Here is a 12,109-nt window from a genome sequence, read left to right on the forward strand (position 1 = left end):
TTTACAAATCAAAATGTTGGTAATTTTCCTTATAGAAGGACTAAATAGGTATTTTTAAGATATTCCCGTCGCGCGGCAGTGCGCCAATTGACGAGTGCTGTAATAACGTATGATAACAGGAAATTAAATAAGTAAAAAGAAACGGAAGCGGAAGAAGAAAAAATCAGGAGATTGGAAATTAAAAAAAAGAAACGATTATCGATTTAAAAAAATTTTTTATGGTTTGAATTGTTTGGGATTTAAGAATTTGGAAAGAATCAATAATTTATAAGAAATCGGGGGAAATTTTAGGAAATTTATTTTCTAATGTCCAAAGCTAAATCTAAATTTTTACTCTTCAAATAGAGGAAATGGTATAAAGAGTGAAACAGTCCTATTAGTCATTTGTTTGTTTTTAATTGGCGTTAGATAGTCGCCGTCGCGTAAACTAGAATATATGAAGGCCCTTCTTTATCATAAAATAATTCGTTCATTCATTTATAAGTTAAGGAGATGATAAGATAATTTAAAGGTTGAGGATCAAAATTTACTAGAACACCTGTCTATCTATACTAGCTTAAGTGAACTAAGAGTATCCCTCACCCTAAAGGGTAGGAGACATATACTAATACTAGCATATGGGGGGAGTGGATAATAGTGATTCTGCACCCATTGTCCGAGAGCGTATAGAGTATAGAGAGTGCTATGATAATTATGATAATGTTCCAACTCCATTTAGATCGGATTTACATGATATTCCATTTAAAACACCATAACTCCCTTGGCTAAAAAAATGTGAAGGGAAGGAGAACTACATGACTCCTAAAGGGATACCATTTTGAGCTTGGACCATATGTGGAAGAGATAGAACAATATAATAAATGAGTGACGTTAATTTTTTCGGTTCGAAAATAAAATTTTAAAAACGTTTTGTTTTATCGTCTGGTTCGGGGTAAATATTGTCCGTGACCGTACCAGAGAGAGTGAATTAAATTTGCTAATCAATAATTATTTTTTTTATTATAATAAATATTTAGATAATATATGATTTAAGAATTAAAAAAATTTTTTTTATATATTTTATATAAAATAAAATAACCGAAAAAAAAACAACCTTGACAATAAATATTATGATAAAAAATTTTTTATTATATTTTGTCATTTATGCCTACTTATTTACATTTTTTTTTACTGGAGGAAAAATTAATTTATGTATTTTTTAATAAAAAAAAGGACATCTTCTCGAAATCTTCTATTTTTTGACTTTCCGTGAGGAAGTTAAAAAGTTTTTAAAAAAAGAAATAATTTCTTTGACTCAACAAAATACAGCCGCTAAAATCCCAAAAAGGTGCGAACCTCGGGATGTCGATCATTTTCTCGAATCGTGAAACCCGCCTATAAAGTAACCGACAATTAATAGAAGGTTCATTTTCAGGGGTTCGAACTCGAATTAGGACTCGATAATTTTTAAACCCTGTTAACGGATATTCTGAAAAATGCAAACATGACCATAACCCATTTTCTAGAAGAAGTTCAAACTCACCCCAGAATCGGCCCCTGTTTGATCTGTGTTTGTAAAAATGTCTAACCAAACAATTTGAATCCGAAAATGCGTTCAAACCCCTTGGTTCATTCATGGCTAATTAAACCAGTAGAAAAAGTACAATCATTTTTCATTTAATTTCTAAAAAAAAAACAACTCTTCTCTTTTTCTCTCTATTCACAATTAACAAACCAGACATTTTACCTTAATGTGCTTTTAACAAAAGGTACAACAAACACGAAACATGATTGATTGAAAAAATTTAAAAAAAAGTAAAAATGGTTTGAATTTTATCAATTTTGTTTTTAGGTTTTAAAAAATAAGGTAAGAAACAGTATAAATTGCTTTAAGCCAATTCCCTCATTCCGTAATTTTTCTTTCTTTCTAGATAAAAGACTACCAATCCACTCAATCTCAGGCCTATAGCTTTTAGTTCAGTTTATTTAACTCGCAGTGTTTCCTCTATTATTTTTTCCTTCCTTTATTCTTTCCAAGGAAATAATAGTATATTGAAAAGGTAGACGGTATGTCTGATGGTACAATTATCATTATAAAATATTGTGAATACAAATAAATAATGAATGTATGACAAACCTTTCCCCATTCACCGTTCATAACATGTCTATTGAAGTTGGCGGCGGCTGGGTGCTCTAAATAACATCCGGATTCCTTGATTAGAATTTCGGTGGAACGGCTTTATTAAATAAAATAAATTATTTTTTATAAAAAAATTATGTAAAAATCATAAAATTCAATAAAAGTAGTGTGTGTATATATATATTAGAGACCTGCAAAACCGGTCCTAAGCCCAGCGGGCCAGGCTTAAAAATATAAAACTCGGACATTTTTTTTAAAAAAATCTTGACCAGGCTGTGCAAATGGTACTTTTGCAGGTAGGTCTCTGATATATCTAATATATAAAATAAACCCGTTATTTATGACACCAATTTCAATGGCAGGTCAAAAGTGTTTCTAATTTATGTTTCTATTTTTTTTTTTAAATAGTCAAACTTATTAGTAAAATCCTGCCTTGCCTACACGTCGCGTTCTCCGATTTATGGAATAGGTTTTTTTCCAGAATATACTCCTTGAAATATCCAGAGTTTGGGAAGCGGAATCGGAAGACAAATCTAGGAAACCGATTCTGGATCCCCCCCCCCTCTATTTAAAAATTCTAGAAACTACTATCATATTAATATTAAGAACTGGAAAACCCCTCTTTAGTCCTTGTAACCAAACTCCGATTATACCAGGCTTATAATAATTGGTGAATAAACTTTCCATCACTTTCGAATCCAATCCACTATATATTTATCAGAGACCTGCAGGCCCGGCCCTAAGCCCGGCCCGCGTAAATTTGGGCCTGAAATTTTTTTAAAAAAAGATATCCGGGCCGAGCCGTATATTTTAAAACCAATATTTTAAAGAAATCCGGGCCGGGCCTGAAAAAATTTTGAAAAAAAATCCGGGTCGGGCCGTACAAATGGTACCTCTGCAGGTCATATTGGCCCTATATCGTGAGTATCGGTGCATTCTGTATATAATAGTATCGCACATATAATTGAAAAAAGATTGACAGGTGTCGAAGATTTAAAAAAAAACTGATTCACCATTTATTTGATAATGAGAGATGAGAGGTAAGATCAAGAGAAAAATTACTATATTACGAAATTTACTATCAATGTATTTTATCAAAGAAATATCGATGCCAATTATTTTTTTTATTTTCATAATTAATGAAATGTTTAAAAATATTTATTACTTATCGAAAATTATCGAATTTGGCAATTAGAAGGGGTTCGGATTAAAAAAATATAGATTTTATATAATTTTATAATTATAAAATAAAGATAAAAGGCTTTGAAATAAAAAAAAAATACCGCACTTAATGTACAATAGTGTACAGTGTACAACAAGTACGTGAAAACAAACGCGTAGGCGATTGTTCATAATGATATAATATAATATTCAATTTTAAATAATTGGTAAAAAAAAGAAGAAAACTATTGAATAGATACTATATCTGTCAGAACATATCGTTGCAAATACTGTCATAAATGTGTTTTATTAAATGAGAAAAAATATTTGTAAATTGATGAATGCCGATATGTCATAGAAGTGACAACCCTAAAGTTTAGTGATTTTAAGATGTAGGCTTGGAAACACGAGCATGAACAAGGACGCGGGTTCAATCCTGGTAAGAACCATAAAAACTTTCAAGTTTTTCTTCGATGACTGATGTGTAAAGACATATGGTATGATGAATTTCGGAGCTTAGAGATGACACCCCGGTCACCGACAGGCCTGGACAGCCGGGTGCTAAGGATAACCTGTCCAATAAACAAAATGAAGGACACAAATGAAAATATGAATATGAAAGCTAGGGCGTTCCCTCCATGCGACGCGCAGGGTGTAGACCTCCATCCTGTGAAAAATAAAGTAAAGGTCAAAGCAAAGAAGACAAGACTGGCAAGTTTGAATATTGGGACGCTTAAAGGTAAGACGAGAGAATTGGCATCAATGTTGAACAAGAGAAAAGTTGATATAGCGTGCATACAAGAGACGAAATGGAAAGGACAGAAAACTTTGATGATTGGAGATGGGTATAAATTGTACTATAATGGACTTGTTAGCAATAGGAACGGTGTCGGCATCATCCTCAGCCAAGACCTAACCTCTTCAGTAGTAGAAGTCAACAGGATCTCTGATAGACTAATGAAGATAAAACTCTGCATAGGTCAATCAATAATACACATCCTATCAGTATATGCTCCTCAAACGGGTTGCAAGGAAGAAGAGAAAGATGACTTTAGAGCTATCCTTGATGAAGCTGTAATGGAAATCCCTAAGGAGGATGACCTAGTCATAATTGGTGGTGACTTAAATGCGCATGTGGGGAAAGCAAGAGATAGCTACAAAAGGCATCATGGTGGTTTTGGATACGGAGAAAGAAATGATGAAGGAGAGCACGTACTGAAATTTGCGCAAGCCTTCGACCTTGCCTTAACCAACACCTACTATAGGAAAAAAGACAGTCATTTAATAACATATGAAAGTGGTACTAGGAAAACACAGATAGATTACATGCTAATCTCTCGCAGAAGATTAAAAGATGTAATAGACTGCAAAGTCATCCCAGGAGAAGATATCGCCGCGCAACACAAGCTACTAATCATGGATTTACAAATCTCAAATAAATCCACTCAAAATAAGATAAAACTGGAACCATGCATCAAATGGGGCAAATTAAAAACAATGACAGATGCCTTTGCAATCAATGCAAACATTGAAACAATAAATTGCTCACAAGTCAGTGAAAAAATATGGACAGACCTTTCATCCAGATTAATAGACACTGCAAAATCGACGCTAGGCTGCTTGACAAGAGGAGGCAACAAATCACACAAAGAACTATGGTGGTGGAATCAAGAGGTACAAACCACTATACAGGAGAAAAAAGCCCTTTATAAAATATGGTACAAATCCAAAAATGCAGATGACAAGTCAAGATACAAAAAATCCAAGAGATTAGCTACAAAGGCGGTGGCTAGGGCCAAATCTATGGCATACGATGACATGTACGAAGATCTACATACCAAAGAAGGGCAAAATAAAATATACAGATTAGCCAAACAGCGAGAAAAGAACTCTAGGGATATAAACGGAGCTCCGAAAGTAATCAAAAATAAAGATGGGAAATTGATAATAAAGGAAAAAGAAATAATGAATAGATGGAAAGAATATTTTCAGGAGCTTCTCAACTTTAATTCCCACATATTGCATCTCGACGAACACTCCCCTTGTCAAAACCTTGTACAACCCATAACAGAACAAGAAATAATCACATGCCTCAAGCATATGAAAAACAACAAAGCTAGGGGTCCAGACGATATTCCAATAGAGAAAGCCTTAAAGCACTAGGAGATGATGGAATACATCTCCTCACAAATCTGTACAATAAAATACTTGGAAATGAAGAGGTCCCCCAAAAATGGAGGCAGAGCTATCTAGTTCCTATCTTCAAAAATAAAGGGGATCCACACAATTGTCAAAATTACAGGGGCATTAAACTAATGTCACACTGTCTAAAACTATACGAAAAAATAATAGAAAAAAGATTAAGAGATATAATCGAAATAGGAGAGACACAGTTTGGCTTTATGCCTGGAAGATCAACAACCGATGCTATCCATGCAATTAGGCAAATGAGTGAAAAATACAGGGAAAAGAACAAAAAGCTACACATGGTCTTTCTCGATCTAGAAAAGGCCTTCGATAGAATCCCAAGAAAACTTATCTGGTGGGCGCTACGCCACAAAAAAGTTCCCGAAAAATATATAAGAATAATAGAGGATATGTATATGGGACATACAACAATGGTCCGTAGCACAACAGGTACTTCAGCAGGCTTCACAATAGCCGAAGAAGGAGTTCATCAAGGGTCGGCTCTCAGCCCACTTCTCTTCATTACAGTAATAGATGTATTAGCACAGTCTATACCTCAAACAGTTCCGTGGAATATGATATTTGCAGATGATATTGTGATACTTGCCGAATCCAAGGATGAAATGAAAGAAAGGTTAGTGAATTGGATAAATATCCTAGAAACGCACGGATTAAAAGTAAATAGAGAAAAGACAGAGTATATGGTGATAGGAGGAGATGAAACGGAGAGTATTGATATAAATGATTGGCAGATATCCGCAATTGAAAGCTGCAAATATTTGGGCTCCACTATACAAACAAACGGCACAATAGAAAAAGAGATAAAGAATAAGATTAATCAAGGGTGGAAAGTGGAGATCTTTATCTGGAGTGCTATTTGACAAAAGAATCCCACACAAATTAAAGGGAAAAATTTACAGTTCCATAGTACAACCAACTATTCTATATAGTTCAGAAACATGGCCAACCAAAGAATCAGACGAGAGAAGTCTACAAACTATGGAGAGATGAGAATGCTGAGGATGATTGCTGGGGTAACAAGAAAGGATAAGGTGCGCAGTACAAGAATACTAAATAGTTTAAAGGTAGTGCCCATTAAGACTAAGTTAATGGTAAACAGACTTAGGTGGTATGGGCACACAATGAGAAGGCCTATGAACTACATAGGAAATAAAGTTGAAAGATTGGAAGTGATGGGCAAACGTAAAAGAGGAAGGCCAAAACTTCAATGGGGCCATAAAGTTAGAGCCAATATAAAGAAGTATAAAATAGATAAAAGAGATTGTACGAATAACATAAAGTGGAGAGAGATGTTGAAGGAGCTTACCACCAGAAAAGGTGAAAGCTAAAGAGAAAAAAAAAAAAAAAAAAAAAAAAACCTACCCAATATTATAAAATAATTGTTTATTTTGGTGTTTAAAAAAATATATTTAGGTGTAGGGTCTTGTATTTCAAAAAAAAATTTTTTTTTTTAAACCGGACCAAGTCGGGATCGAAGCCGGGCCGCCGGGTAAAAATAAAATTCCCGTCGTTCCGAGTCGGACCCGATAATTTTGCCATTGACGACTTCCTCAATGCTCTATTCGAGCTAGGAGTGGCGATTTTAATAATATTTTAAATAGTGCTACATTGAGCAAACTTCGCAGTTAGAGATCCCCAGATTGTAATTTGTTTTTATTTTTGGGAAGGGTCGGGTTGGTATTTTAAAAAATAATATTGGGTGGGGTCTCGCTTGAAAATAAAATATAAATCAGTTTATTTTACAAATTTTTTCATTTTTTATTATTTCTTATATCCATCTTTCTTTCTTCCATTCTTTCTTTTCCAAATCCTAATACATTATTACTCAAGAAAAATAAATCAGCTTAGGATATAGGCCCTCCAAACCGAGTTGCCATTAGAACAGCTGATTTATTTTTAATTTTAATCATGTGACCTGTCAGATATGGGGAAATTTTATTAAATAATAATAAAAAAAACGATTAAATTTTATTTAAAAAACCATTTTTGATCCTAACCCTAACCCATATCTCGGTACTTATTACAGATACTTGTTAAATTTTAAATAAAATTCATCCAATCAAAAAAAAATATTCCTTAAAATGACATATTATGAATAAAAATCTGCTGTTAAGAAAAGAAAGAAACAAACTTTTTATAAATCAAATTTATTTTTAAGTTATCAAAATCACATTATAATAATTTGAGTAGTTTGATAATTCTGTTAAAATCATTTGTCAGCGTTTTTTTGAAAATAGCTCAATTTCATTCTGGAATAATTTTGCTGGCGTGCCTCACTTTGAATCATATAATTGGATAGTAAATTCTGTTGACAAATTAAGACACAACTTATTAGAGGTCGTCGCGGACAACTTGCGTAAAATATTTCTTATGGGCAGGGCCGGATGATGTACTTTTCCTCGTATAAAAAAAAGCATTATATGGCGGGTCGGATAAAACAAATTTACGAGCCGGACCGGAAAACTTTTCGTAAATATCCGCTTGCCGGTTTGGGACGACAAATTAGCTATTAAATTGAAAAAAGTACATTAAAATTATTTAAGGAAGGACATTGTTTTAAGGCTAATAGCATAGTAGAATAGCTAACGGTAAAAAAAAACATTTCTACGATCTATTTTTTAAAAAAAAAGTATTAAAACCTAATTAAATTATATTATTTTGATAACGACTTAATTGTGTGTTATTTTTAAAATCGATAAAATTGCCAAAATATTACATTTGTGTGATATCTTCTTTCCAACATTAAAAATCAAGGACTTTTTAGGATTTTTATTAAATTCGTTAGCATTATAATAGTGAAAATTCTGATATGTTTTTGGTATCCATTTTTAGAGGTTTGCAATGGCAGTTTTTAAATTTAATAAAACCCGCGCGATCGCCTGCTCATCGGTTTTTAAAAAATTCACCGCCCGCCCGATTTTTTAGAAATTTGATTGGTTGATTTGGCTCTTTCTGTTCATTTTGCTTGAAAAATATTTTAAATTCACCCGCCCGCCTAATTGTTTTAAAAATCGCCCGATGTTCAATTTTTTTTAACTTCCCCATTGTAGACCTTTAATTCGTTTAATATATAGATGATCGATATAAATGGCTTTATCTGTAGACTCATTTCCGTTTTAACCGTCTTACCCTGAATTCACAGTTTAGCGAATTCGTTGGGAAGTATACAAATAATGCAAGGTTAGGTTAAATATTATATTTATGAGAGACCTGCATACCCGACCCGATAAATAATACGACTTTAAAAGCCGTGTCGGACTAAACATTTAAAAATCTGGGCCGGCATGGACCGACTTTTAAAATTATGTCAAATAATCAGTGGCTAAATTTTTTTTTATATAAATGGAGGGTTAAATATTCATTTTTAAATGATTTTATTTTCAATTTCCCTTAGAAATAATTTTTCAAAATATACGGACCAAAATTTTCGAAATAACAATTATACAAATTACGGACTTGGTCTTAAAATAATTTCCAAAATAAATGTCGGGCCGGTTTTTAAAATGAAATTTTTTTTCTAGTCCGAACCTAAATTTGCATTTTAATTAGCCAGACCGAACCATAAAATGGCATCCGTTCAATTCGGGAGGGGTAGATCTAATGATGTAGCGATTCACTCATTAAATGAATTTAAAAGTCTCCATGCATAGGAGTCAGCTGTAGTGCCATTTTGTAGCTTGCGCGTGGATTAAATGCTATTACTGCGCCTTCACATATTGATAAATTAGACAATTAGTAGAAGTGCAAACAACAAAATGGCGCTACAGCTGACTCCGAATAAATTTAGCAGCAGTATATGTATATATCATTAGGTAGACCTAAAATATATAATGATAGTTTACTAGCCAAAAAGTATAAAACCGGCAACGCGTTTTGGATAAGGGTTAGATGGAGCGAAAATTATCGCTCGCGGGGTATTGAGTTTGAAGAAGCGCATAAATAAAGAAGGGGTGGGGGAGTAAATTTAATTATTAATTTTTAATTAATTTGTTTTTATTTTTGAACCTTAGAAAAAAATCTTATTTTATTATTTTTATAAATTTTTTTTATGAATAATAAAATAAATAATAATTAAAAAGGAAAATCCTTTTTTATTTACAGTTGGGAGGAGAAGAAATTTATTTTTATAAAAATTAAATAAATAAATAAATTTTGATTTATAAAAAAGTGCAAAAGTTGCAAAAATAAAAAGATAGAAAAAAATATCGGAATTTTTAAACCAGATAAAATGAAACGATAATTAGCTCGCAAAAAAAGTTCAACTTGAAGGAGATTTAATTTTTAATTGGATGAAATATATTCAAAAATAAGTATATGGAGAGAAAAAAATAATTGGAAATAGAATTAAAGGTTGAATGGGTATGCGCTAGGACTAAATAATTTGAAAGGTCATGTGATACTAGACGAATAGAAATTTAAATAAGTCAGTTGTCGTGACGCGATTTTCATGAGTTGGGAAAGCGATCAAGTAAATTAACGGCAGAGTTTGTTTTTTATTAAAAAACGTCGATACTATCGGTTGAATAATGATATATAGCGTTGGTCATCATATAAATCAATTAGCTAAACATAGACCAAATTTCATTTAAATCAGTGACCTATAGATTTTAATTTTTTTAAAATATAGAGAAAAATTTTGAAAAAAAAAATATCCGAGCAATGCAAATGGTGTCCCTGCAGGTAAAATGCAATATGACATTTTTATTCTAATTTATATATACAAAATCACGTGGTCGCATCCAAAATTCTAATAAATTCCAACGCTATATAATATGTTAATAAAAAACATCAAAAAAATCAATAACGTTATAACAACATTCAACGATATATATCATTTCCCTAAAATTTATATATTAAAAAAAAAATTGGCTATTGAAACGCTTTTTTTTTAATTTGCTATAAAAATAAACTTTGCATACCTACTGGATCGATAGTTTGGGTAATTTATTTATCAGTCAATTATTTTTGGACGTAGGCTTATTTATTTCTCACGAAAACGTTAAATATAACAAAAACTCTAACCCTCACAACTTAACTATTATTTGTAGGCCTGTTATATCAGTCAAACTATTAGTATTCGATTCTTTCAAACCGATTAAGTTGATATTCGTAGTTTATACGAATTGGATAACGAATAGCAAAATTTTCATTATTCGTACAAATATGCCGTTATTTTGAACACGGTTCTTTTATAAACCGGGCCCGGCCAAGTAATTTGCAGTATGAACTAGTCAGTATAGTTGGAAAAATTGAATCCGCTACCCCTCTCAAAAAATCGCCTTTCTCTCTACACTTATTGTGTACTGTTTGTAAAAGTTATATGGGAGGGTCAGTTCGTGGCATGAATTTAAGACTAAGGCCTAGGAGCTGCACATCAGGTCTAAGAGGGTCCAGATATTTTTCAAACTACGGTATGTTTTATTTACTATAACATATACCGCGTCGGTATAATGAATGTATAAAAAAAAATTATATAACAAAAAAAAAATTTTTAATTTCATATTTTTTTATATATACATATATAATATACTTAATAGAATAAACTTGAGGTCAAAACTTAAATCGAAAACAATATTTAATTTATTGTTATTATTATTATTATACTTAAAAAAAAAATTTTTTTTTAAATATATTTTAATCGAAATATGAAAGAAAAGATAGAAAAGGATAGATTAGGTATAAGTATAACTAAGATATCTCGTTATTAGTGTAAGCTAGCATAGAAAATTTCGATCATTAGCTAGTTATCCACTTAATTTCGTTAAAAAAAAATTAACCGTGGTGACATAATCGCGACACAGGACCTTTTTTTCCGCCCCACAATCCGAAAAAAATCTTCGATAAAAGTGGTCAGCTACATTTAGATGTGTTCTAGAAAGTCCGGTCTTTTACATGATTGCGGAACGGTATGAACCGATCCAGTTGACTTTCATTACTGATAACAAAATATTATGAAATAGGCCGTGCAAGCCTGCGTCCTAACAAAATATACAACTTCCTATTATTTACATCTTTCTTTCTTTCTTTCTTTCTTTCTTTCTTTCTTTCTTTCTTTCTTTCTAAAGGAGAAGAGAAGAGAAAAGAAGAGAAGAGAAAAGAAGAGAAGAGAAAAGAAGAGAAAAGAAGAGAAGAGATGGGCGAAAAATTTAAATCGCGCAATTAAAATGGTTAGCTAGCTAGGATTATCAGGTGTAGATAACTAATTAGCCTATTTCCCTGATATGGAATTCTAACCTTTGGGGGGGGGGACTTTGAAAATAGTGATCATAATAGCCATTTCTTGTGACATCCGATTCCGGGCTCAAAATAATGAAATAATCCACTTAAAAGTATCCTTATATCGGAGTCAGCTGTAGCACCATTTTGCCGTTTGCCCGTCAATTAAATATTAATGTTCGCTCATATTAATGATTAATAAAAAATTAATAGACGTGCAGTATGTTGTGATACTTTTGATAAATAAATAACCAATCCTAGGAATATATGTACATCATTGGTCTAACCAATCATAGGAAAAAAAAATTTGGGTTGATCGAAATGTAATTAACGAATTTCATAAATTAAAAAAGTATGACATTTGAACAACTGGATTATTTAATTAAATTAAGGAAAAAGAAAGTA

The 12,109-nt window shown here is 32.1% G+C and overlaps 2 protein-coding genes across 3 annotated transcripts in view; both read right to left on the minus strand.

Moving 5' to 3' along the window:
- The window catches only part of LOC135927871 (WD repeat-containing protein 26-like), a 32,426-nt gene that overhangs the window by 14,654 nt on the left and 5,663 nt on the right, over positions 1 to 12,109 (minus strand). For both annotated transcript variants that reach the window (XM_065464100.1, XM_065464099.1), the window contains exon 2: positions 2,117 to 2,216. In XM_065464100.1, the coding sequence (XP_065320172.1) occupies positions 2,117 to 2,216 (100 nt within the window). The remainder of the gene's footprint in view (positions 1 to 2,116; positions 2,217 to 12,109) is intronic.
- The window catches only part of LOC135927872 (fibrillin-2-like), a 58,851-nt gene that overhangs the window by 9,408 nt on the left and 37,334 nt on the right, over positions 1 to 12,109 (minus strand). The window lies entirely within an intron of this gene.

The sequence above is a fragment of the Gordionus sp. m RMFG-2023 genome, chromosome 4, assembly GCF_954871325.1.
Source record: "Gordionus sp. m RMFG-2023 chromosome 4, tfGorSpeb1-WG-v2, whole genome shotgun sequence".
Taxonomy (NCBI): Eukaryota; Metazoa; Nematomorpha; class Gordioida; order Chordodea; family Parachordodidae; genus Gordionus; species Gordionus sp. m RMFG-2023.